The following is a 26,678-nucleotide window of genomic DNA, read 5'->3' as shown; positions in this document are numbered from 1 at the left end:
TAAACTGAGATGATTTAAGTCTCTAATATTTTTCTTACCTTAAAAGGTAAAATATGCTGAACATTTCTAACATCATTTAACACTTCAGAGTGACATTTATTCTTGTCTTTTCTAATTTCATTCGATAACAGATCGTATTTATGAGCATCCACCCGAATGGTTTAATGAGCTATCCTTTTTAATGAATATCATGGTCAAATAGTGTGTGGGAGGTAGGACGATGCTGCTTTAGAGTGAGGGCTCTTCAAGCTAGGCTCACTGACTCCTCGTTTCTTAAGTATGTAGCTGTGGAATTAGAAACAGTTTAGGGAAAACGAACAATTAGAAATTTTAATCATGCTATTATTTGAACAGCCACATAAAGGAGTGGAAATCAGCCCTCTGTTGGGGCCCATTGGGGAGAAATCTAATCAGGTAGCATATAATCTGTAGTTCGTCTGCTACTTCCCTCTTATGGCTAATATATCACTGGGCAGTTGGTGGACGTTTCCTATAGAAACCTACCACCGTTAACATCACAGAAGATGGAGATGGGTAGGGATACTCACAGTTGGCTCTCAAAGCTTATATAAACCAGCTGCTATATCCACTGCATATATCTTTTAATTATTTGTTTGTTCATTTACTTATTTACTTATTTTTGGATTTGCCAGTTGGTTTTTAAATTTATTTAATTAAAAAAAATTTTTTATTATGGTGAAATTGGTTAATAAAATCCAGTAAGTTTCAGGTATACAATTCAACAGTAAGGCATAAATATATTGCATTGTGTGTTTATCACTCATAGTTAGGTTTTATTTCTGTCACCACATATTTGACCCCATCTCCCTTCCCTTCCTTCCATCCCCCCTACCTTCTGGTAACGACGACACATACATCTTTTAAATCAAGTTTATTGACTATTATTATTTTTACATCCTTTAATACAATTAATAAAATGTGCTGACTTTCTGAATACATTTGAAAGGTAATCCTTTCAATGCAGGGGCAAATAGACATTACTCTAGTAGAGAGTTGTTGACCGTATTCAATTCCTCTATACCCTTACTTTTAATGACTAGATTCTGAGAGAATTGTGTTGAAGTTACTTATTACAATTGCATCTTTTTCAAATTTTCCTTGTATATCTAATAATGTTTACTCCACATATTTTGCTGCCATATTTTTAGTACATATAGTTTAAAATTTAGCTAAATTCCTAAATGGTGTTTTTTCATTACATAATGATTCTTTCAGTCCCGTGTAATGTTTTAACTTTAAATTTCACCTTATCTGATATCAATGTTGCTGATCCTTTTATTTTTCATCTTTCTTTATCACTTAAGCTTCTGTGTTTTCTATAAATAGCTATATATATATATTCGTTTCTTCAATTTTTGCATTTTTAATTTTGTTTTCTCTGTTTCCTTTTCCTTAACCTAGATGGCTTAAGTTCATATTCATTCTATTTCTTTCTCCTTTTTAATTTGGAAGTTCTACTGTATTTTTCCCTTTTATTAATGATTGTTTTCCAGCAGATGGATAAACCCAACTATTTTCCTAATGTGGCATGCACCAATTGCTAGATGCTCTGTTTCTCTAGTTCTTCATATCCTACAGAATAAGACTATTAAAATACTTTCACCTTTTCCACTTTCTTTCCCCCCTTTCAACCATTAAAATTCAAGAATACTTTCATTTTTCCCTACTCCCAACTCCTAGATTTTTCCATCATAACTTAATGTCTATGAAAAAAAATGTCTGTGGGAGTTGTCCTTACTAGCACTGGGGAGCGGCTGCAAATACAGGTGAAGCTTCACTTGGCTTTCCTGCCACTCACCTCCTGCTGTGCGGCCTAGTTCCTAACAGGCCACGGACTTGGGACCTCTGCCTTATAGTATGTCCCTGCTATTTCAAGAGTCTTTCTTTAACTTTATGTTAAGCAATGTCAGATAGTTTATCCTTATCTTTTTATGTCTATCAATATCTTTACATTTATCTATATCTACATCCACATCTATGTACAAATCAGTTATGCTTAATTGTTCACAAACCCTTCATCTTTCCCTTTTTCCATCTTGAGATCTCTTTTTGATTTCACTTATTATTTGGTTAATGTTCCAAAGTATATTCCTTAGATGGACTACTTGATGAGTCACTCTCTGAAGTCTTGCACATTCTCCGTGAAAGGGCAATCATACCTTGATAGGGTATTATAATTAAATTGCAGGCTTTGCGCTTAACTGTAGATTTGATTTTACTTTTTTCTAAATTCCAATATTATAAATGTCAGTCAGATTTATTTTTCTTCTTGTGTAGGTAGCTTCGGTTTTCTCCTCCTCCTCCTTTTCCTCCTCTTCCTCCTCCTCTTCTTCCTCTTTCTCCTCCTCCATAAATATTTATGTTCCATAAATATTTAGTGTAACATTTGATTAAACATCTATATTAACTAATATAAAATTGAGGTCTGTGGGGGGAGAATTATAAGGCTTTTTTTTTTAACATTAATTATGTGTTATGTGTTTTTCGTGGCATTTGCATAAAAAACCTTTAAACTTTGCTAATACAATTATAATGCCTTACGTTAAATAACATAATACTTTATTTGTAGTGCTATGATTGAAAACAAGTATTATTACAGTGCTGCCACTGAGTTAAATGATTTTCCAAAGTTTACTTGGCTAATAGGTGGTATAGATTGCACTCGAATGCTCTGATATGAAAACATTCTCCTGTTAAGAGTCAATGCCACAAATGCCATTAACTGAATTTTAAAAATTATAATCAATAATTTCTGGATTGATTTTTTCACTCAGTTATATATTTAATGAATATGAATAAAAATATATATGAAAGCATCTTACTGTACATTGTTCTGAGTGTCAAGAATATAATGATGAGAATAACATTTAATTCCTGCTGTCTTGAATCTTTTCATCTAGTGAAGGAGATATATGTTAATCGAAGAATCATACCTGAGAAAAGGCACATATGACAAGGAGAGTATACATTGTTGGGAAGATTAGAAAAAGCCCCTCCAGGAAATATCGATAAGGTGTAGTCAAAAGGAAGAGTTTGTTAGCCAGGCAAAGGGAAGAGGAGCCTTCAGGACAGAGAGAATAGCACAGACAAAGGTCCTGTGTCAGGAGGAAGCTTCTCAGATTTAGGGACTGAAATCATACCAGCATCACTGGAACTCAAAGAGTGAAGGAGGAGTGTGTGAGGGGAGGCTGCAGAGGCAAATGGGGACCAGATAACACAGGATTCTGAGAGTCATGTTAAATATTTTTGTCTTTACCTTAGAGTAATGGGAAGCTCAATAGGATTTTAAGAGCTCTCTCTCTCTCTCTCTCTCTCTCTCTCTCTCTCTCTCTCTCTCTCTCTCACACACACACACACACACACACACACGCACACACAGAGAGAGAGAGAGAGAGAGAGAGAGAGAGAGAGAGAGAGAGAGAGAAAGAGAGAGAGAGAGAGAGGGCACTGATGGCATAGTGTTTACCTAGCAAACATCACTCTGGTTGAGGTGGAAAAAATCGATTAGAAGAAGGAAATAATGGGTACAGGCAAACCAGTCAGGAGACAGTTGAACAAACCTAGATTAGAGACAATGGTGGCTTGGACTAGGAGGTGGCAGCAAAGACTCAGAGAAGGAGACAGATTTGTAAGTTATTTAGGAGGTCAAGGCAATAGGACTTGATAATGGATCATATATAGAGGCTGAAGGAGAGGGGGTTTTAAGGATGAACTGTAAATTTCTGGCTCAAATAGCTGGGTGGTTGGTAGATGCACTTCTTGTTTTAAGGCACACTAAAAGAAGTCCAGATTTAGAAGAATTAGGAATAATAAAGATGATAAATTTAGTTGAATATATTCAGTTTGAGGTGCCTTTCGGATACCATTATGGAGATGTGAAGTAGTAGTTGGTTACATGTGTCAGGTGCTCAAGGAATAGTCTGGACTGGAGATAAAACATGTTGAGTCATCTACTATAGATGGTTATTGGTGTCGTGGGAGTAATAGGAATGGTGAATAAGATAGACTCTCATTCTTTCTCAGACATTTATTTCTTGAACTTTTGACCACTATCTTTAGGAGATTTAGGAGCAGGGCTCAGCATGACACCTTATTAAATCACCAGGATTAGCTGCATCTCAACAGATACCAGTAGAGTGCCTAGGAGCCTGTCTGTACCAACAAGATTTGCATTGCAGAAAAGTGAGGTAAGGAAAGCAGGTACACCAGATGGCCCCGCCCTACCAAGGAGAAGATTCATAACAAACTTTTCTGCTACCCAGATATTATCCTGTGAAGAAGGAGGGAATAGGGGAACCCCGAAATTGGGAAAAGGGCAAAACTGCTCTGAGAGAGGGTTTGAATGGATTATTTGTTCCAAAGAAATTGTTACACAGAAGGAGATTTTTTAAAACTTGAGACTAAATTACCTTGAATTGTCAAATTTAAGTGTTTCTTTTACCATCATGGGTGGGAATGAGAGCCCCAAAAAGATGAGATCAGGTAGGGGAAAAAAAGAACTTTCGTTTGTTTTGTTGTTATTGCACATCTGAATTGTTTTGTTGTATTAGGTGAATCAGTGCTGTGATACACCATAATTTAAATCATCTGATCCTTAAGTTGTAGACCTCATTGTGTCTTAAAGAGTTTACAGAGTTAGTTAGTGGCAGAGCTGGAGAAGAACCAAGCTTTGTTTTGTTTTGTTTTGTTTTTTCCCAAGAACTATAGTTAGATAAAATTTGTATTCTTTTAATTTTATGTTGCTGGGTGTTTTATTTTCATTTTGTGCTCAGTCATGTGATACAGAGTATTCCATTGGATATATAGTTTTAACTTTTGTATACTTTTGTATATAAGCAGCTAGTAATCAGGCTGATATATAGTATAGATAGTATAGTATTACAGATTATATATGTATTATATAATATATCTCTGTATTTTTCCTTTGGATTTGGTTCCCATGAGTTCCCAAGTGGTAGCTGGGCTGCTCATTCAGCAGTTACCAATACTTGATAGCAGTAAAGTCCAGAAGGGTGAGGCTATCACAGCTGTGTTCAGATTACAAACACTCAAGACAGCAAAAAAAACTGTAGAGGACAGCTGTTCCAACTCCTCAGCTCGTACAAAGGGCAGGACCAGGAAATGAATAGCATCTAGAGCACCGGCCTTGCAAATGTAAATTCATAAATTAGTTGCCACCATCATTGTGCAATGCGCATCCAGCTCTCCCAGTTAGTGTGTACCTGCTTGACCTTTCAGTGGACTCCCAGAGCTGGTTCAGAGAATAAACAAGCCAGCCCAGCCTCAGCCAACTCTCTGCACTTAGTTTTTCTTTCCTTTGATTTGACCAATGCAAACAGCCCACAGTCTTGTAGTAGCAGAAGCTCAGTGTCAAGGTTCTCATTCCAGATCACACAGCCAGTGACTTGGGACATGTTTTATGCTGGGGTTCATACTCTATCCATGGTCCACACTGCCTCACATGGGTTAGTGAGAAAAACCAGGGCACTGGAGTCAGTTAGTCCTGGGTACAAATTTTCTCCTTCCAAGCTGCTTGGATAAGCTAATTAACACACTCGAACTTCAGCTTGCTTGTCTGAATATTGGGGAAAATAATACTTCTAACATGAAGTTATTGTGAGGAATAAGTGAGCTGGTGTAAGCCACATGTCTTTAGCACTACATCTGTAATATAGGTAGGATACATTATAGCATTTTATTAGTAGTGGTGTTTTGTTATTTTTGCTGTTATTTATAATGCCTTCAGAGGAAAATTTCTCTGAAACTGCCATAAAAGTTCCCAAGTCTTTAAGAGTTCAACACTTGATCTATAGCTCTTTCTGTAAATGGCTTTTGGTGATGATAGTAATAAGTCATTGCAAGTTCTGTGAGAAGCACTTCAATTGAAATTGATTGGGTTTAATGTGCCACTCTTTGGGTACAACATAGATTTCCTCGGCTAGTTTAAGCACTGAACTTTTAATATTTTCACTAAGGGAAATGGATGGAAATACACTTTGAATCAGACAAGTCCCTGGGAGATTGGGAATGGTAATATTGTTGCTGACAAGTTAGTAAAATCGTGAGGACCCTGAGAAATGATATGTGGTGCTCCAAGTCTCACCCAGTGTCAACGTCCAGAATCTTCTGAAACAAGCATTACACACTGAGGTCTCGTCTTCCTGCAATCTGGGGCCTTGTGTTAGGCATTATTTATTTGTAGTCTTTCCGGGTCCTCTTTTCTGAGAACTGTGCACTCCACCCTGATATGAGAACCAAAAACCTTAGTGAGGCTCTGCTGATCAAGAACAAAGTGGGACCTGCGGAAGAGGATCCTGGTTGGGTCAGAACTGATCCCCTGGCTACACTGGTTAAAGGTTGTCTCCATGTCGTTTAGTGAGGAGGAGCTGGAGACTAACAACAGAACCCACAGGACCTTTCTAATCTACCATGTGCCAGCTTGCATCATCGCAAGCAATTCATCTTTACTGATCTCATCGTTGTCACCACCAAATCCTCATAAACGTGAAAAAAAAAAAACCTTATCAGATCAAAGGAAATCTACCTAATGATTTCAACTAAGGTACTGATGATACCCAGTGTAGAAAAATTTGGTAAGCTGCCAGCCGGCCCTCTTATAGGAAATTGTTTAATTAGGCTTCCTTTTGTCTCTGTGTGAGTTATTCTTTTAAAGAAGAAGACATTCATGGCTAGGTCTCACAACCCTAAGAAGATGAGGCTTCCTCTGACATTTCTGAAGTATGTTTGGAATTTAATTGCATTTAATTGGGATGGAGGGTAGCTCCAAATTTCTAAGATAGTCCTGGAGCTCACTCTGGCTTCTGCCCCCAGGAATTTTCTTAAGCAGAATCATTTGTATTTTCAGTTCAGAAGCTCCCTAGGATAACAGAGCCCACCAGACCCATTTAATTTTCCTCCCGGAGATAGAGGGGCTTTCCTCCCGGTTTCTTAGCCACCTCGTATCTGATACTGTGATTCTCAACCTTGTCAGACCTAATGCCTAATTATATTCTGTAATGTCCTTTTTATTATTCTAAAATGAAATACCTATTTACACAATTAAAACATTACCATAACATCTTAGTGATAATACGAAGGAACAATAAAAAGAAAGTAATTCTACTAAAATGATATATGTATTTCAATATGTAACTTTTCAAAACATGACCACAGTAGAAGACCTAATGAAGGGGTCAGATACTTATACGTGGTACCTCTGTGAATGCAGAGACTATGAACGCAGGCTCTCACAGTCTAGGACTCACAGCCTACTATCAATGCTGCTGTAAGTCATGGTACTGTCTGAACAACTCTTGGAAGTTTCAAACAATGGAAACTCTTTCTTTGATTTACATAGTGGCTGAGTTTCTGCAAAATTATCAGAGAAAGACAAACGATGTGATTTCACTTATATGTGGAATCTTGAAAGAAACATGCAAACAAAACAGAGACAAACTCATAGATACAATGAACATTTTGATGCTTGCCAGATGGGAGAGGGGTTGGGGAGATAGGTGAAAAAACGGAAGGGATTAAGCTGTACAAACTACCAATTATAAAACAGTCATGGAGATGTGAAGTACAGCATAAGGCATATAGCTGATAATATTGTATGGTGCCAGGTGGCTACTAGACCTATTGGGATGATCACTTTGAAAGTTACATAAATGTCTAATCAGTATGTTGTTCACCTGAAATTAATATAATATTGTATGTCAATGGTAATTGAAAAACTTTATTTAGTTAAAAAAAAAGATTCCAGCAAACCACCAGAATGAAAGTGAATCAGCAAACTTGGCTTATGTATACACAGCGGAAACACAATATCAACTGACTGTTCTCACTTGATTTAATAGCATCATTTTTAGCCCAATAAGAATATTTCTGATTGAGAGTTCATAGTTCTAACTTTATTCATCTTCTAAGATATTTTCTCACATCTTAATTGTTTGAACTCCAGTAAAACATTTTAACATTTAAAAAATTAATATCTTGCAAAAGATATTTTGTGTTTAAATGTAACAGAGTTATGTTCTAGGCTCTAATAATCATACATAGGTATTGTTCCTCACAGCTCTCTGGAGTAACATGTAAAAAGCATGTGCAATTGGGGACAATTGTTTGCTGGGTGGGACTATCCCATGTGTTTTGGGACATCTAGCATTCTTGGCTCTCCCCATCACTGTGACAACCAAGAGTGTTGGTTGGACAAATTCTGCTCTTCGTGGATTTCATGGATTTCAAGGTGGAATTTAAATATGCACAATTGAACCCATAACCCACACTGTTATGAATGATATGGCAGTATGCTTGTACCTCTGCAAAAAGTCATGGAGAATTATATTCTTATTTTAATAGCCTTTTCAGGCTGCTGGCCTGTGTTCAGTTTGAAGCCTAATCCTCAAGGGCATATCCCTCAATTTTATCCCATCCCCATCCCCAGACCAATGTCTGCCACCTCCCCATCCTCACTGAATGGTGCTGGTTCGTGTGGAACATACACAGGCTGAGGTATCCAAGACTTGTCATCCAGGCCAAGCCATAAGGACTGGGCCCCTCTGGTATTTGATCTTTCTATTCTAGAAAAAGCCTTCTGACTAACAACGTTAAGTTCTTTTTCTCTAGTCATGACTCCTTCTCTAGAAAGGGCCTATTAACCATCAATAAGTTGAGCCCAATGACATTAGCAGACAAATGGAATCAAAAGTAGGTCAGGCACAACATTTAGCTGATGTATCTGGCAGTGGTGGAATGACAGGATTTCAATTTAGAGGGGATGGGGTACCTATTCGCAGTGTTTTCTGCTGCTCTGCTCTCCAGCCGTCCCCTTTTGGAAATGGCTTTGGTGGGCTGGGCCTGCCCCTGGCTAAGTGAGAGAGTTCTTCATCCAGTTCTTAGTCCTGCTGCCAGGTCCTTTCTGCTCTGGCTCCTCCCTGTCAGTCTCATGTTTGGGGGACTCCTTCCTTTCATATGTATTGCCTCAACAACACCAGAAGGCTCAGTAGTTACCCAGACTTTGCCCAGGCATTCCTTCCGCGCAGGCCCGCCCTCCTCGCCTCCTGATTTATGAACAGCACAGCCCTCTCCTCATGTCTTTACTGCCCTCAACTTGGAAATTTAATCCCTCCGCGTTCTGCGCGGGTTCTGCACAGTTTGCATGCTTCCGCTGCATATATACCACACCACCTTATGACTTATAGCTTAATTACTTGTCTCTCCCTTACTCTGAGAGTGTCTTGTGAGTGAAAACCCATAATTTTTAAAAAATAAATTTTAGATTTTGGAACAGTTTTAGATTTACAGAAAAATTTCAAAGATAGTACAGCGTTCCCATATACCCCTGCAGCCAGTTTCCCTATTATTAACATCTTACATTAGTATAGTACTAATGAATGAACCAGTATGATACATTATTATTAGCTAGATCCATACTTTAGTTAGATTTCTTTTGTTTTTACCTAGTGAACTTTTTTGTTCTAGGATCTACCATATTACATTTAGTTGTCCATGTCACCTTAGACGACTCTTGGCTGTAATAGTTTCTCAAGACATTCCTTGCTTTTGATGACCTTGACAGTTTTGAGGAGTACTAGTCAGGTATTTAGTTGAATGTCCTTCAATTGTGATGTGTCTGATATTTTTCTCATGAGTCGACTGGAGTTAGGGTACATAAAATTAACATGACTTACCACTGTTATGGTGAGCTTGGTCATCTGGCTAAGTTAGTGTTTGTCAGGTTTCTCCCCTGTAAAGTTGCTAGTCCCTACCTCTTTCCACACTGTGCTCTTTGGAAAAGAGTCACTGTGTGTGGCCCACATTCAAAGAGTAGGGATTCATACTTGAGTATCTACTAAATTATTTAGAATTCTTCTGCATGGCAGATTTGCCTCTTCTTCCCCCATTTACCCATATGTTTTTACATCATTGAATACTGAGTGTTTAGCACAGGATTGCATGAATAGTAGGCACTCATTACATTTTATTGGTTCTTGTTTTCTAAATGTCCATTATAAATCTCTCTCAATATGGATATAACAATGCTAATGCAACCTCAGTAATAAGAATACTAAAATAAGAAATGCTTTTTAGAAGTACTATTCTAGATGTTTTAGCTCATTTAATTCTCACAATTTATCAAGATGACACTATTATCACTAAGGAGGATTTTAAAATATATCTAAGGTCACATAGCTAGTAAGTGGTAGAGACAAGCTTCAAATCCATGCTTAATCCTGAGTGTATATTCTTAAAGGTTGAGTGCCTCTTTGGTCTCTGTTCCAGTTATCTTGGCCTTGCTGCATTGAGCTTATCCTCTAGGAGAAGAGTTCAATATGCAAATAGTCTCTACCTGAAAGCCCACTAGCAGAGTCTTTTTGTTTACACCAAATTCTTCTTTATATCAGTGAGGCCTCCAAAGCACACTAGAGCAGAAACTCTTAAGAAATTTTATGAGGCCTTTCTTCTGAGGCTTTCCTTGATCAGAACACTGATCAAATTCCCAAAGTTACGGAGTCCAGACCCCAAAGTTGTGCCCTAGAAATGGGCAGAAGTACTCAGTGGTTATGAGCAAGAGGCACTGCCTAAGCTCATGGTCCTAATATTTTTTCACACCTTAAAATAGGGCACAAGACTCTTCATGGCTTATAAGGACAATGTAATAAGAATGTTCAGTTATTGGAATTTCCAGGGTAATTTGATATGAAGAATAGGCCAGAAAATTTAACATTGGAACTATGAGAGAAAATCAGGATACATGATAAACATTCCAATTAGGTATAAGTTGAGGACATATATATCAGCGCCAAACATCTTCCCTATTTTCTATGATGCATGAACTCTAAACATTATAGAGTAATTCCTTTTGGTTCTGAATATCCTGCTGTGATGTTGAATTAAATGAATGGATTAGTGCTTTTATCGTATGCCCCAGGTCTGGATTCCAGAGTGAAAACAGCTATTACAGATGAGGAAAGAAGAAACCAAAGAGAGGGAAAAAGCTGACATTTTTCAGCAACCAGCTGCTATTATTTAGTAATAAGGATTTATGGAATCTTGTACAACTTATCTTAGTACAATTTGTTTATATACTGAGTAATAATATCCCAAAATAGAATCTACTCTAAGCCCAGAGTTTAAGAGCGATCTTAACAGTTTATTTTTAACTCCATTTAAAAACACAACAAAAAATATCTCCCAAAGCACAGTCTTATATTTTGAGTTACAGCCATAAGGAATGCAAGAATAAATCTCTTTAGTCATGTAGTTCCTTTCCGGCCTCTTCTGAATTGCAAAGATTTCACACTACTTATTGAACCTTTTAGATGCCCCTATGGGAGAGACCAGTCTTTGTCATCAAATAAAAGTGCTGAGCTCCCACATGTGCAGGCAGCTAGAATCAGCTCAGATGAAAAAAAAATGTTTATACAAAATTACTTGTTTTACTCATCCTTTAGCAAAGATTTATTGGGAAGGCAATGTTCATTAGGCTACATAGTGGTGGCACATAACCAACAGCTCCATTACAACACTCTGGGCAGCTGACATTGCTAAATAATGAGGGAGGGAGGTATTTTCCCTTTTTTTCTCACCATTTCACATTGAGGTTCATGATCATTTTCTTATCTGTTTTCAGGGTGAATTTAGGCTGTCACGAATGGGGCTTCACTTAGCTTTTCTGTTTAATTTAAGTACTCTGAAGACAGCAGGTGCATTAACTCATTTCCTCTTCGAAACATCCCTGCTACACTATTATTTCCCTTCTTTTAGTGATGAAGAAACCGAAGCACAGAGAGGTTAAACAATGTGTCCAAGGTTGCACAGCTAATGAAAGAGCTGGAATTTGAACCCAGGTTATTAACTTCAGAGTCTATGCTCTTAACCAAGATACTATGCTGCCTTAGTGAGTTTTTTTGGTATAAAGTCATAAGCAGTTAGGATTTCTTTACATTATCTGCCATAAAGACCTCCACTCTCTATTTTGTGTGCTGGCAAAACAAATTTGGTGAAAACTCCAGACACTTTAGTTATTCAAGTTTGGTCTTAACACCACTTCTTATAGAAGTCTGTGAAGTTTATCCTGTCAGGAAAAAGGGGCGTGGATGCATATGAACATCAAAACATATTTCAGAGGACTTCTGCATCCTAAAAATAGTCAGAAATATGAAATAAATCTACAGCACAAAGATGTTTATCATAGTGTAATTTATTAGGGGACAAAAGAGGAATAATTGACTGTTTCTCTGTCCCAGGGTGAGAAATCAATTTAATTATTTAATTGGAAAGAATACACACACACACACACACACACATAAATATTTACCATTTGTCAGGCACTGCTATAAGTAAATATTAACTTATTTAAAGCTCAACAAAATCCTGTGACATGGATATTATTATCTCCAGTTTATAGGGATTAGCGAATTTGCTCAACAAGGTGAAGCCAGGAATTAACCTGGGCAGTCTGGCTCCAGAGCATGAGGTTTAACCACTTTGCACCTGAGTGCATGGGGGCCACTGTAATTGCATTTTTTTTGAGAAATTTTGTTTTCTGTTTATTCTTGTTTTCATTTTTCTGTTCTGCTTTTATCTTGCCTTCTTGTGAATTACTTTAATTCAATTTCGATTTATCTATAGTGTTTTTGAGTGTTCATTTTTATATAATTTTTATACTTTTGTCTTGTTTATATCTCTTTACTTGACCCCACAGTAATTGTTTTAAATATTTCCTCTCTATATATTAAGAACCATAGTAGACATTGTTATAATTTTCGTTTCAACCATCAAACCTAATTTAGAAAACTTAAGAGTAGAAGAAAATATTACTGTTCTTACCCATCCTTTTGATTTTTTTTTGTGTTCTTTCTTCCATTCTAATTTTCTTAAAGATTTCTTCTTTAAGCATTTCTTTTCTGTTTAGAGCATTTCTTTTAGCTATCCTTTTATAGTAGGTCTGTTGGTGACAAATTTTAGTTACCCTTCATCTGAAAATATTTTGATGTCTTTCATTTGTGAAGAATATTTTTGCTAATTATAGAACTCTGGATCGATAGTTCATGTCTTTTAGCACTTTAAAAATGTGCCACTTCCTTTTGGCTTTCATGGATTCTGATGAGAAATCTGATTCACTCAAAAAAATTTTTTTCCCTTTTAGGTAGTACATCATTTCTCTCAGGCTGCTTTCAAGGTTTTGTTTTTCCTTTAGTTCTCAGAAGTTTGACCATGATATGTCTTGACATGGAGCTCTTTGGGTTTATCCTGCTTGAGTTTCTTTTAGCTTCTTGTGTTTCCAGGTTTATGTCTTGCCAAATGTAGGAAATTTTTAGCTATGCCTTCTCGGCTACTTTGTCAGGCTACTTTTTCCAATTTTTCTGTACTTCGGTGACATTAATGTTAGTCTTTTGTTATAGTCCCACATGTCCCTGACTCCATTCACTTTTTTTCCTGTTATCTATTGTTCATATTGGGTAATTTGTATTGTTCAATTTTCAACTTGAATGATTCTTCTTTGTCTTCTTCATGCTGCTGCTGAGCCTATCCATTGAGTTTTTTATTTCATTTATGGTGTGTTTTAATTCTAAAATTTCCATTTGATTCTTCTTTGTATCTTATTTCTTTTCTGTGACTACATGTATTTTTATTAGGTTCAAGCATGTTCATAGGCTCATTGAAGCATTTTTATGATGGCTGCTTTAAAATTCTGGTCAGATGATTCCAACATTCGTGTCAGCATAGTGCTGGCATCTGTTAATTTTCCTTTCTCATTTGGTTGAGATCTTCTCTGTTCTGGGTATGAGTGATTTCCAACTAAAACTTGTACTTGTGCGGTGTTATAAGATTCTGGATCTTATTTAAATAGTTTATATGAGAAGATATTAAAAAATATGGAGACTCAGGACTCCAAGCATGCAAAAACAAAAGCTATATATAAGACCTCTTAAAGACCTGCATCATTATTTGAACAATGTCACTTCTGCCACATTCTACTGGCAACGCAAGCTGCAGTGTCAGCCCTGATTCAGGAGGAGGAATAATCAAACTCCATTTCTAGGTGAGGGTAGTGGCAGGGTCACATTTCAAAGGGCATGCAAGAGGGGAGTAATGGCTGTGGCCATCTTTGAAAACAAGTTGCCACGTTAACAGTTATTTTGCCTTACAGAATTACATTCCTTATATTCCTAGTCTATACTAAGAAAATGTTCCTTTTGACAGTAGCAAAATATGTCAAAAAAAATCATGTAAGTGTCAAATTATACTATGTCAGGTGTTCTGCAAATCAGATTCAACAATCGTGATATTTGCTCTTTAAAAATGTAAAATGTTTAAAGGTAATACCTGAAATGACTTTAAACATTTAGAAATGATGTTCTGCATGTGTGTCTTTTAGTCTGATTATCCTGTTTAAAGCATGAGAAGTTATTCACTTGTGTACCTGTCATCCTTATCTTTACACAGCCTCAGGCAAGGGACAGTCCTCACAGCCTACTTACCTGCAGGGCTATTAGAAGTTGGAAGATGCCAGATTTTCCTGAGAACCTCCCCGCCTCTCCACCCCTGCATTTCTGTACATATTGGCACAGGTAGGAAACATGCCTGGTTCTCTGTCACCATGTAACTACCATGTTCATGAAAATAGCAGGAACTCTATTTCTCCAGATATGCTATTAGGGAGGACAAGGAAACAGAAGGAGAGATTCTCCAGTCTCTCCTTAGGGGTAAATTAGGGTCCTGTATGGGGAGCAGAAGCTCCTTGTAGTAGAGGCTGATGCCACACAATAGTCAGGGAGTGTTAGAAAATGCATCTTGAATTAGATTTTAGATACTATGATGAAAACTCACTATTTCAACCTGTGGGAAGACTTGGGTAACATTGTTTTCCTTATCTTGAATAATTATAATATCTTAGCTACTGTAGCACTGTGAAGTTTTCAGAGTGCTTTCATCTCACTTTTACTTTTCATGTAACCTTCTTATCTTATCCATAAAATGGGAATCATGATATGAATATCATAGAATATTGTGTTAGATAACACCTACCACTTTAGGTAGATACTAAGATATTTTTTAAAGTTAAATATGATAATAAATGTGACAGGAAGATTATAAATTTTGTGACAATATTAAAATGTTAACTGTTACTATTCTAATTTTTTTTAGGTCCACCATATACCATTTCCTATTTTTTTTTTAATTTGAAAATGAAGATACTCAGATTCACAGAGGTTAAGCAATTTCCCATTTGTTAAATGGTGGAATTTAGCTTCGACCTATAACTTCTGGCTATAATCTTTACATTCAGTAATCTTTATATTACTGTTATTATTTCAAGTTATTTTATGGCTTTGAAATGTTCTCCAGACTCATCTGATAATGATAAACTCTATCAAGCCAAGCATCTCTCTGTGAAGTGTGTGTAGGGATAAGGTTGCATATTTCTTATTGCAAAGACCATCACTTGTATCAGGGGTCAGCAAACTGCAGCTCATGGGTCAAGTCTCCACCACCCATCTTTGTAATGGAACACAATCATGTTTATTTATTTAGGTATTGTCTGTGTCTGCCTTCACATTACAAAGTCAGAGTTGAGTACTTGTGATAGAGGCTGTAAGCCTTCATAGCCTAAAATATTTGTTACTTGACCTTTTACAGAAAAAGTTTGTTGACCTCTGACTTTTATAGTCACCCCAAATATTATAGAACAAATGCCCATTAAGAAGGATATTCCAGAGTTCATGAATAACATCGGCAGGTACCCTTTCCAGCTCTCCACCTCACCTAAATAAGGTGACCTAATGGTGTCCTTTAATTTAATTAATATTTTCTGTCCAGCAGAAGCTTGGGTTCCCTGACACTGGAAGCATTTATTCCTAGGGATCCCTGTGACCTAGCTTCACTGAACATCATAACTGGATAGAAGGGAACTTAGACATGTGTGATTCAGCATCCTCACTTCAAAGATAAGAAAACTGAGACCCAGAGAGGGGAAGCAGCTCCCATCAAGGTAGGTAGCAGCCAGAAGTTAGAATAGAACCTAGCTAACCTGACTTATAGTGATTCTGTCATACTAAAAACTGCGCTAAACTGAATTATATTTCCCCACTTGTGGATTGCAGGTGTAAATTTGCATCCAGGTGTTCTGTGCTGGATAAGAAAAGGTCATGGAGAGATTAAATGAAACACAGGATGCTACCCACAAGTTCATGTTAAGCTCTGCAGCTCTTGAGCCTAAATATATATATAGTCCAAGACTCTCCTTGTTTTGGTAAGAAAAATTACAAATAAAGAACAGACTTCACTATTCATCTTGGTCTGTTTTGCCCCTGATTTTCCTCATCTTCTAATTCCCTCATGGCCAAATATAGTGTTGATACAGTCTGACCTGACGTCATGGAGGGCTCAGACGACCAGACTAAGCCTGTGACAGCTGTTTGAATAGCGTGGGTTCACGGACAGAGGGAGTTCATGAAGGGAGAGGCTAGGTCCCTGCTTTGATTTTTGAGTTTTTTTTGTGTTGTTTATGGGTGAAGATCGGTTTTTAAATTTATCAATTCATTGATTATGTGTGTTTCTGTAAATGAGAAAACCCCAGAGTTCTGTGTTTGAGGCACTTAGGCCAACCTACTGGATTGGTGGTGTTTTAAGGCCCAGTTCACCTTCACCAAGAGCTTTGCCCCCAAAGGTAATTAGACTCAGCACGACTTTCAATGGGAAACTGACTGGAACCAGTAAGGGCCCAACAGGTAGGCAGTTAGGGTAGCAGGAAAGGTCATGACAAGGACATGACTAAGGGTGTGATATCATTGAATGGGCCATTAAAAACAAAGACTTTTGAGAGGAATCTAACTTTTATGTGACGTTGACAGTAACTCCTAGGACTGGGCCTGAAATCTAGTTTTTCTGCCCAGCAACCCTTCTCTCATTCTAGTAACAATGCCTCCTTCAGGGTGCTCACCCTACTTCACTCCATGTAGCTTGAATGGGGTTTTCATCACAGGGCTCTTTCCCTCTGATCATAGATGTAGTCATCAAGCTAGGCCAACTGCGTTATCTCTCTCAGCAATTTACATCTTGACACAGGGTAGATGGTGCAGAGACCCAGGTAGGAACGCCCACCCTACTGTGGAGATGCCCAAATCTGCCCTGAGCTCAGTCCTCTCAAGGCCTGGTTGCTCTCTCTTCAGTTTTTTTTTAGCTCATTCACAGTGTAATTTCAATTTGTTTATTTTTTGCTTAAGTTAGTGGTTTTCTGTTTCTGTTCCTTTGGAATGCTTAGGTGATACTAAGGTGCATAACATATCTGGATCTAACACATGTTATCTTATATATTTAGCAAAACACCATCTATTATTATGTATATAGGTGTGTATTATTAGTTCTGTTATAAGCATGAGGAAATCGAAATTAGAGAAAGCTTAGATAAGTTGCCAAGACTTATGCTGGTAATGAGGGAAGGAGCTAAGGTTGGCACTCAGGATAGTCATATCCTGGATCCCTGACATCAGAGAGCCTTCGAGTGCAAACTGCAGCTGAGGGCAGGTGTGGGAAGACTGGGTCTCAGCAAGCATCCAGGAGAGCTCCAGGGAGGCAGTTTCCTCCTAAGGAACAGGAGGCTACCATCAATCCTGCTTCTCCTCCATTCTTTTTTGATTTCCTGGAAACAGTTAAATTTTACTTGGTAGGTTTTACCTTTTGGTATAAAAAGGTTAAGACACATATCTCAGAATCAAAAATCACTTTACAAGTGAAAGAACTTAGCTCCTGATATGTCAAATGGATTTGACACATAGCAAGGTTAGTGCCATATCAGGGATCAAGACCAGGTGTTCCCGACTTCTATCTAGCATCCTTTCCAGTACCGCATGTAACTCTTCTTCCTTCATTACTCTGAAAGTGATGGCATGTTGTGCTTTCCCAAAACAGTATAGTGGAGTTGCATCTGGTATACATTTAACTTTTGTGAATTTAAATGTTTAAACACTTGGCAATAAAGGAAGACAGGAATAGAGAAAGAGAGAATTTTAATGTTGCAAGTGATTCCATCTGTCAGTCCAGCTTATGTGCCAAAGAGAAAATCAGATGAGAGAGGTATGGTGATCACTCAGTGGGTTTCAGGTCTCATAAACCTCTCATAATGTGAGCATCCAACCATATACAAAATATATGACCATGTATGTATTTTTTTTATTATTATTTAACATAAACTCTGAAACTCTGTCTACTTATTTATACTGACCTCTCTCCTTCCCAAACTCTAGTTGTATATTCAATACTGTAGGGAAATACTGACTGGTGGACTTCCTGATAGCTCATAATTTATGGACAAAAACATTTTCAAGGATAATTTGGACCAGTTATTATTTGCCTAGTATACTGACTTTAGAATCTCAGCTCCATATGAGTTTCAGCTCCATGCTTTACCACAGTGGGAGGTAGTAGAATATAATGATACTGTAGGGTATGGGCTCTTGTGTCGGAGGATTAACATTCATCTGCTAGTTCTATGTACGATTCTGAACAACCCTTCCTTTCTTCAGATTATAAGAAAAAAATCATGCAAAATGTTTAGCGTAATTATCTGCCTATATTAGGTGCATAAATGCTTGTTTTTACTATCATTAATATAATGAAATTGTTTTAAAGAAATTTTTATGTAATGTTAGCTAAATATAGCAAAGAACAAACATGGTACTTCTGACTCTTAGTTTATGTCTTTTATGTTTATCATTACTTATATTCATAAAATGTGGAAATTAGATCAAAGTTTCTTCCCAAAGATCTACATTTCTGATGATGGCAACATTGATACCCTCATCTGTTTCTGTTTCAGTTATCTATTGGCTGACTATTTGTATAACAAACCACATATTTTTAGTTGCAAATCTGTGGGTTGGATAAGCAACTCTGCTGATCTTGACTAGGCTCTCTTACATGCATGTGGATCAGCTGGCCGTAGGCTGGTCCAGAACAGTCTTGGCTTACAACTGAACTTTCATCCAGCAGGCTAGCTTGGGTTTGTTCATATGGTGGCAACAGTGTTCTGAGAAAGAGAAGGGAAACACACAATGCCTGAGACTTAGGCTCAGAACTGGCACCACAACACTTTCTCCACATTCTGTTAGCCAAAGCAAGTCACGAGACTGGCCTAGATCCGAGAGGTGAAAAAAGAAACTCATTATTTTGATGAGATATGCTATAAAGTTATATTTTCAAGGAGCATGGATATAATAAAAGATATAATTGGAACTATTTTTTAAATTAATGTTTTCATAACTCAAGATGACTTGATATCTGTCACTAGGGTCTAATGTATTCTCCAGACAAATTTTTGTTTTCCCTGATGGAGAATTCAGGTTCACCATCAGACTACTGGTGATTGCCACATGTAAACCACCAGGTTTTCCTTTAATCTATTTTCCCCAACAGAATTCCTGAGATTGAGATGAGGTTTTTAACAGAGAGGGTTCTAGCCCTGTCAGAACTTGACCTAGAGAGGCAAACATTTGTTTCAGATTTGGTATAAAATGCTCCACCTATTTATTCATAGAATCACGACCATCTGGACATGGGCATTTGTCAGGATTGTTCAAAAAGACAATCGTTGCCCAAAATTATGACAGAATAATGATTGTCCTTCATGTTAGTCAGAGGAAGGGAACATAGGCAAACACATGACAAAGAATACTTGTGGGTCTCAGGCCTGGTAGGTACCAGGTCTGGCTGTGATCCAGGCTCATGGCTAGGAATAGGACCCTAGATTTAGAATGTTACATTAGAGTAGTAGAGCACTTGTACCTAAAATAAGTAAACATAATTCAGCTTCTTGTATTTTGCATGTGTGGCTGAATGCCATTATTGTACTCTGATATATGTGGAGCCTATGTGGTCCCCTGAGGAGCAGAAGGGTAGAAGCAAAAGCACGCTCCCCGCAATAGAAGCGGGCTCCCCACAATAAAGTTGGTGCCTGCCGTTTCATTCTCATGTCGGCCCCTTGTGCGTTCTTCCAACTGGGCGTCTCACCACCGAAACCTTCCTTCTTGACCAGCTTGGTGCTGACAATACTTTTGATAGCTACACTATAATTTTTGTTCTTTTCCTTAGCAATGGTAGAGGTGGTGGTGGTAGTATATGTGAATGAATAAACTTAGAATGCCCAGAAAATGTTTTCTGAAGAAAATGGTAGCTCATTATCATTAGGTGCCAGTCAAGAAGTCTATAGTGTTCTTGTTACTATCATTGGTGTTGGTACAGATGCTGGTATTAGTCACTGATGAAGATGAGAGGTCTACTAGATCTAGAGTTCAAGAATAAAGTGTGTGTGACTCTCTGATGTCATGTAACAGGGTTGCTGAAGGCACGGCAAATAAAAATACAAATAATTCTATTAATTGCTCAAAAGAATAGAAAATGCAAAGTCTGTAGCCATGTTTTTTTGTTTTGCTTTTATATTTTAAAATATGCATTGAAATATATTTACACAGAAGTGTGCATATATCATTATTATTCAGTTTGATATATTTTCTTTGTATGAACACAACTACGTAACCAGCGCCTACATCAAAAAACAAAACATTATAGGGACCACACAAGCCTCTCTCATTTCTTTCCTACTGCTCTTGATTTTATTTTATTTTTTCTCAGGATTTTAATAATTTTTATTTTCAATTATAGTTGACATACAATATTATATCAGTTTCAGGTGTACGACATAGTGATTAGAGATCTATATAACTTTAAAGTGATCACTCCAATAAATCTAGTACCCCTCCATCCCCATACATATTTCTTACAATATTATTAACTATTTTCCTTATGCTATACTTTATATCTCCACGACTATTTTATAACTACCCATTTGTACTTCTTAATCTCTTTGCCCTTTTTCACTGAACTCCCAGCCCCCTCCCATTAGGTAACACCTAAAATATTCTCTATATCTACGAGTTTGTTTCCATGTTTTGTTGTTGTTGTTTGTTTTGTTCTTTAGATTCCACACATATTCGACATCACATGGCATTTGCCTTTCTCTATCTGACTTACTCCATCCAGCATAATACCCTCTAGGTCCATCATGTGATATCTTTTCCCATCTGTTTACTTTTTGTCTATGTGTGTCTTTTAATCTGAAGTGAGTCTCTCGTAGGCAGCGTTTGTAAGGGTCTTGTTTTCTTATGCATTCGGCTACCTTATCTTTTGATTGGAGCACTTAATTCTTTTTCATTTTAAGTACTTGTTGATAGATGTGTAATTATTGCCAATTTTTATTCATATTTTTGATACATATTTTTTTCTTCTTAAGGAAGTCCCTCCAACATTTCCTGGCTGAGTGGCGATGAACTCCTTTAGTTTTTAATTATCTGGGAAGCTCTTTATCTGTCCATCAACTCTAAACGATAGCTTTTCTGGATAAAGTAATCTTGGTTGTAGATCCTGGGTTTTCATCACTTTGAATATTTTGTGCCAAGCCCTTCTATCCTGCAAAATTTCTTTTGAGAAATCACCTTCTAGTCTCATGGAAGCTCACTTGTAGGTAACTAAATGCTTTTCTCTTGCTGCTTTTAAGATTCTCTCTTTGTATTTGGGATTTTAATTATGATGTGTCTTGGTGTGGGCTCTGAGTTTATCTTGTTTGGGACTTTCTGAACCTCCTGGGGTATATGTCTGTTTTCTTCACTAGGTTAGAGAAGTTTTCTATCATTATTGCTTCAAATAGGTTTTCAACTTCTTGCTCTCTGTCTTCTCCTTCTGGTATCCCTATGATGCAAATGTTGTCACACTTGATGTTGGCCCATAGGTTTCTTAAATTATCTTAATTTTTTTTGATTCCTTTTTCACTTGCTGTTCTGATTGGGTGTTCTCTGCTACCCCATCCTCTCTACTAGCAATTTGATCCTCCTCTTCATCCACTCTGTTGGTTCCCTCTAATACAAGGGTCTTTAAACCCCAGGCCATGGACTGGTACTGGTTTGTGGCCTGTTAGGAACCTGGCCACATATCAGGAGGTGAGCGGCAGGAGAGCTAGTGAAGCTTCATCTGTATTTGCAACCACTCCCCAGTGTTAGCATCGCCATCTCAGCTCCACTTCAGGTCATCGGGCATGAGATTCTCATAGGAGCACCAGTCCATGGTGACAAAAGAGTTAAGGAACAATGCTGTAATGTACTCTTCATCTCAGATATTGTAGTCTTCATTTCTGACTGGTTCTCTTTCACAATTTCCATCTCCATTTTTATGTTTTCTAACTTTTTGTTGAAGTTCCCACTGAGTTCATCTACTCTTCTCCTAAGTTCATTGAGTATCCTTATAACCAGTGTTTTGAACTCTTCATCTGTTAGATTGCTTGACTCCACTTTGTTTAAATCTTTTTATGGAACTCTGTTTTGTTCTTTTATGTAGGACATGCTTCTTTGCCTACCCATTTTGGCTAGCTTTTTGTGTCTGTTTCTATGCACTAGGTAATGCTTCTAAGTCTCCTAGTCTTAGTATTGTGGCTTTGTGTAGTAGGTGTCCTATGGGACCCAGTGGCACAGTCCTGAGAGGGGTCTAGCTGCAGGCCAAGTTTACCCCAGCCTGTGCCCCTCCATGTCTGCCTGGTCAGAGTCAGCAAGCAGTCCACAGGTGGCTGCCACCGGTGCTGTGCTTATAGTTGAGAGGCCACACCAGAAATCAAGGTTGGCTGCCGCTACTGTGGGGCTTAGAGCTGCTCAGCAAGGAACACAGAGCATGTGGAGGACATCTCTGGATGTGGCTTGGGTAGGGCTGCAAGTTGGGAGGGGCAGAGTTTCAGAGAATCCTCTGGGTGGAGCGACCTCTGCTACCTAGTGTGATCATGTCTCAGCTACTGCATGCAGTACCTGCGTGGGCACGCTGGGAGGAGGGGCAGGCTCAATAAAGGAACAGTGGATACTGCCATTACTGCTGCCAAGGAGAAAGCCCTCTAGTCCTTGCCACAAAGTCAGACAACTCAGCATGCCCCTGTATTTCCCTGCTCTTCCCTTCCCCCAAGCAGCCCCCTCAGCACTGGAGCTCAGAGTGAGTGAGTCCATCACCACAGAAGTCTGGTCGCAGTCCCTTTAAGAGGAACATCTGCACCAGCTGGCTGCAGCTGCCATAGCCTCTGTCACACTCAGCCCACTTGGAACCAGGCAGCCTTACGTCTTCTCCCCCTCCTAACCTTCCAAATTGATTTCATATTTCTTCTTAGTAGTAGGGCTTCTGTTCCAGACCCCCCAGGTGACTCTGCTTGCTGTTTGCTGTGGTTTCATCACAATTTTGGTGTGGTTGCAAGAGGAGTTGTACAAAGCCTCTACCCTCTATGCCATCTTGACGGGTCCTCTCCTAAACTCTGTAAAAGTAACCACTATACTGTTTTCTAACAGCATAGTTAATTTTGCCAGTTTTTCTTCTTTAAATAGGTGGAGTCATACAGAATTCACTATTTTTTGCCTAATTTCTTTCACTCAACATAATGATCTTGAGGTTCATCCAAATTGTTGCATCTATCAGGTTTTTTTTTCTTTTTCATTGCTGACTAGTATTTCATTATACATGGATAATTCATGATTTGTTTTTCCTTCATCTGTTAATGAACTTTTGGATTGTTTCCAGATTTTGTATAAGTCATCTACTATGAACATTTTGTGTACAAGTCTGTATAAGAACATATATACCTATGCTTTTCTTATGTCAATCCCTAGAAGTAGAATGGCTGGGTTTTATGGTAGGTGTACATGTAATATTTTGTAAAATGGCCAAAGCAGTTTCCCAAGTGATTGTGTTATTTTACATTCCCAACAAAAGTGTATGAGATTTCTAGTTGCTCCACATCCTTGCCAGTATAGAGTATGGTCGGTTATTCTAATTGTAGTTATTCTCATGGGTATCTATTACATTATGGTTTAAACTGTATTTTCCTGATGGCTAATGGTGTTGAGCATTTTTTATATGTTTATTTGCCATCTGTGTCTCTTTGGTGAAGTGTCTGTTTAAATCTATTGCTCGTTTTCTTATTGGGTTGTCTTTTATAATTGAACTGTAATAGTTCTTCATATTTTCTGGATATAAGTCCTTTGATATTTGTGTATTGAGAGTTTTTTTCCAAATCATTGGCTTTTTGTTGTTGTAGCTGATTTTTTAAAATTTTCTTACTGGTGAATTTTAAAGAGAAGAGGTTTTTCATTTTCATTAAGTCTAATTCATACATTTTAAATCTTTGTTTCATGCTTTGTGTTTCTATATGAGAAGCCCTTGCCTACTTTAAAGTCTCAAAGATACTTTTTTTCCTGTATAAGTACTATAATTTAAGCTTTTACATTTAAGTCTATATCTATTTCCTAAACTTTTGTTTATGATGTGAGATAATGATGAACTTTCATTTTTTTCCTCTCACACGGCTATCCAGTTGAGTAGAACTTTTGTGGAAAGGATTTTACTTTTTCCTTTAAATTACCTTAGAAATTTGTCAAAAATTGATCAAATACATGTGGATATGATTCTAGACTTTCTATTTTATTCTATTGATCTGTATGTCTACCTTTTCACCAGAACCAAACTATTTTGATTATTGTGGCTTTAAAGTAAGCTCTAAAATCAGAATAACCTCTCCAGCTTTGCTCTTCCCTTTTAAAATTCCTTTTGATACTCCGGAAACTTTGCGTTTCCAAATAAATTGAAGAATCAGCCCGTCGATTTGTATAAAATTTCTGCTGGCATTTTAATTAGTATTGTATTAAATCCATAGATCAATTTTGTGAGAATTGTCAACTTTATAACATGTCTTCCAATCCATGAACATGGAATATCTTTCTATTTATTTAAGACCTTAATTTCTCTCACAATGTTTTGCAGGTTTAAGTGTCATGATACTGGGTGTCTTTAGATTTATTCTTAGGTATTTTATCTTTTTGATACCACTGTAAATGAAATTTAAAAATTTTCACTTTGCAATTATTTGCTGCTACTATTTAAGAATATAATAGATTTTACAAGTATTAAGTTCTATTCTGCATCCCCAATAAATGTTTTTATTGGTTCTAGTTGTTTTGTAGATTCTTTGGGATTTTCTCGGTAAAAAATCCTATTTGCAAACAATGACAATTTTCATTTTCCTGTTCATTTTTTTATGTCTTCTTTCTCCTTTATTTAAATGACTAGGATTGCCATAACAATGTAGGGTAGAAGTAGTGAACACAGGCATCTTTCCTTTGTTCCTTATCTCTGGGTAAAATAATTCACATTTTCACCATTAAGCATGATGTTAGTTGTAGGAATTTTTAGATGCCACTTACCACTTTGAGGGTGTTATAATTATTCTTAGTTTGTTCAGAGCTTTTTTTTAATGAATAGTGTTAATTTTTTCAACTGATTTATTTTGCATGTATTGAAATGATCAAATGGTTCTGCTTTTTTTAATATAGTGAATTACATTAATTTTTGAATGTTGAGTTAACCTTGCATTCTTGGTATAAATTCTACCTGGTCATGATCTATTATCCTTTTTACATATTTTTGGATTTATTTCCTTATATTTTGTTAAAGATTTTACACCTATATACATGAAGAATATTCATTTGTAATTTTCCTTATTGGTAATGCCATTGTTGGACTGTCATTAGGGTTATGCTCATTTCATAAAAGAAGTTGAGCAGAGTTCCTTCTAATTTTTGAAAAAGTTTGGGTAATATCGGTGCTATTTTTCCTGGAATATTTGATATTAATCAATGTTAAGAATTTCTGGGCTTGGAGATTTTTGGGGAAATGGAGATGTTTTTGATATCAAATTTAAATTCTCTGACATATTCAATTGTTCCTATTTTTTGTTTCTTCCTGTGTCAATTTTGATAAATTGTGCTTTTTAAGTTGTCCAGTTCATCTAAGTTGTTGAATTTGTTGTCATAAAGTTGCATATAACTTTCTCTTATTATCTTTTTAATATTTGTGATGATATTCTCCTTTTTGCTCATACTATGGGTGATTTTTTTCTCATTTTTCAAAAAAAATTCTGACTAGTTTAACTAGTGGTTTCTCAATATTATGGATATTCTCAAAAAAAGCAAAGCAGCTTTTTTAAAAATTAAGTTCTGCTTTTTGTCCTTCCTTCTACTTACTTTGCAGTTACTTTGCTCTTTTTCTGGCTTAATTTTAAAGTAGAACATTATGTTATTGGTTTTAGATCTTCTTTTCAAATTTAGTCATTTAAAGCTATAAATTCCCTTTGAGCAGCACTTTCGTTTCATTTTTCACATTTTGAAGTTGCACGTGATGGTTAACTTTAGTGTCAACTTGGCTTGGCTACGGTACCCCGTTGTTTGGTCAAACACTATACTAGATGTTGCTGTGAAGGTGTTTGAGGGTGTAATTAAAATTTACAATCAGCTGACTTTAAGTAAAGCAGGTTAGGTTACCTTCCAAATGTGGCTGGATTTTAATTGAAAGCCTTAAGAGCAAAAACTGAGGTTTCTGAAAGAAGCAATTCTACCTCAAGATTGCAACATAAGTAGCAAGAGAAAAACCGATAGTTACTCATAAGGGAAAACCCTTAAGACTGGCAGCTGATTTCTCAAAAGAAACTATGCAGGACAGAAGGGCTTGGCAAAAAATAGTCAACAGGATAAAGACGCAGGATCTACAACCAAGAATAACTTATCCAGCAAAGCTATTATTTA

General features: G+C 37.1%; 1 protein-coding gene across 3 annotated transcripts in view; it reads left to right on the top strand.

The window, feature by feature from the left end:
- Positions 1–26,678, top strand: part of HTR7 (5-hydroxytryptamine receptor 7) — a 216,143-nt gene that overhangs the window by 125,422 nt on the left and 64,043 nt on the right. Inside the window, exons 3-5 of one of the 3 annotated variants that reach the window (XR_001597659.2) lie at positions 14,473–14,597; positions 15,847–16,018; positions 16,131–16,802. Coding sequence is in view for 2 of the 3 variants with exons in the window: in XM_016151272.2 (XP_016006758.1) it covers positions 14,473–14,632 (160 nt within the window). In the remaining variant the exon portion in view is untranslated. Of the gene's footprint in view, positions 1–14,472; positions 15,092–15,846; positions 16,019–16,130; positions 16,803–26,678 lie in introns of those variants that run through there. The other 2 variants (XM_016151274.2, XM_016151272.2) reach the window with 2 other exon arrangements.

Source organism: Rousettus aegyptiacus, unplaced genomic scaffold (assembly GCF_014176215.1).
Source record: "Rousettus aegyptiacus isolate mRouAeg1 unplaced genomic scaffold, mRouAeg1.p scaffold_m13_p_6, whole genome shotgun sequence".
Classification (NCBI taxonomy): Eukaryota; Metazoa; Chordata; class Mammalia; order Chiroptera; family Pteropodidae; genus Rousettus; species Rousettus aegyptiacus.
The sequence above is the reverse complement of the archived record's forward strand: the minus strand, read 5'-3'. Positions and strand labels throughout refer to the sequence as shown.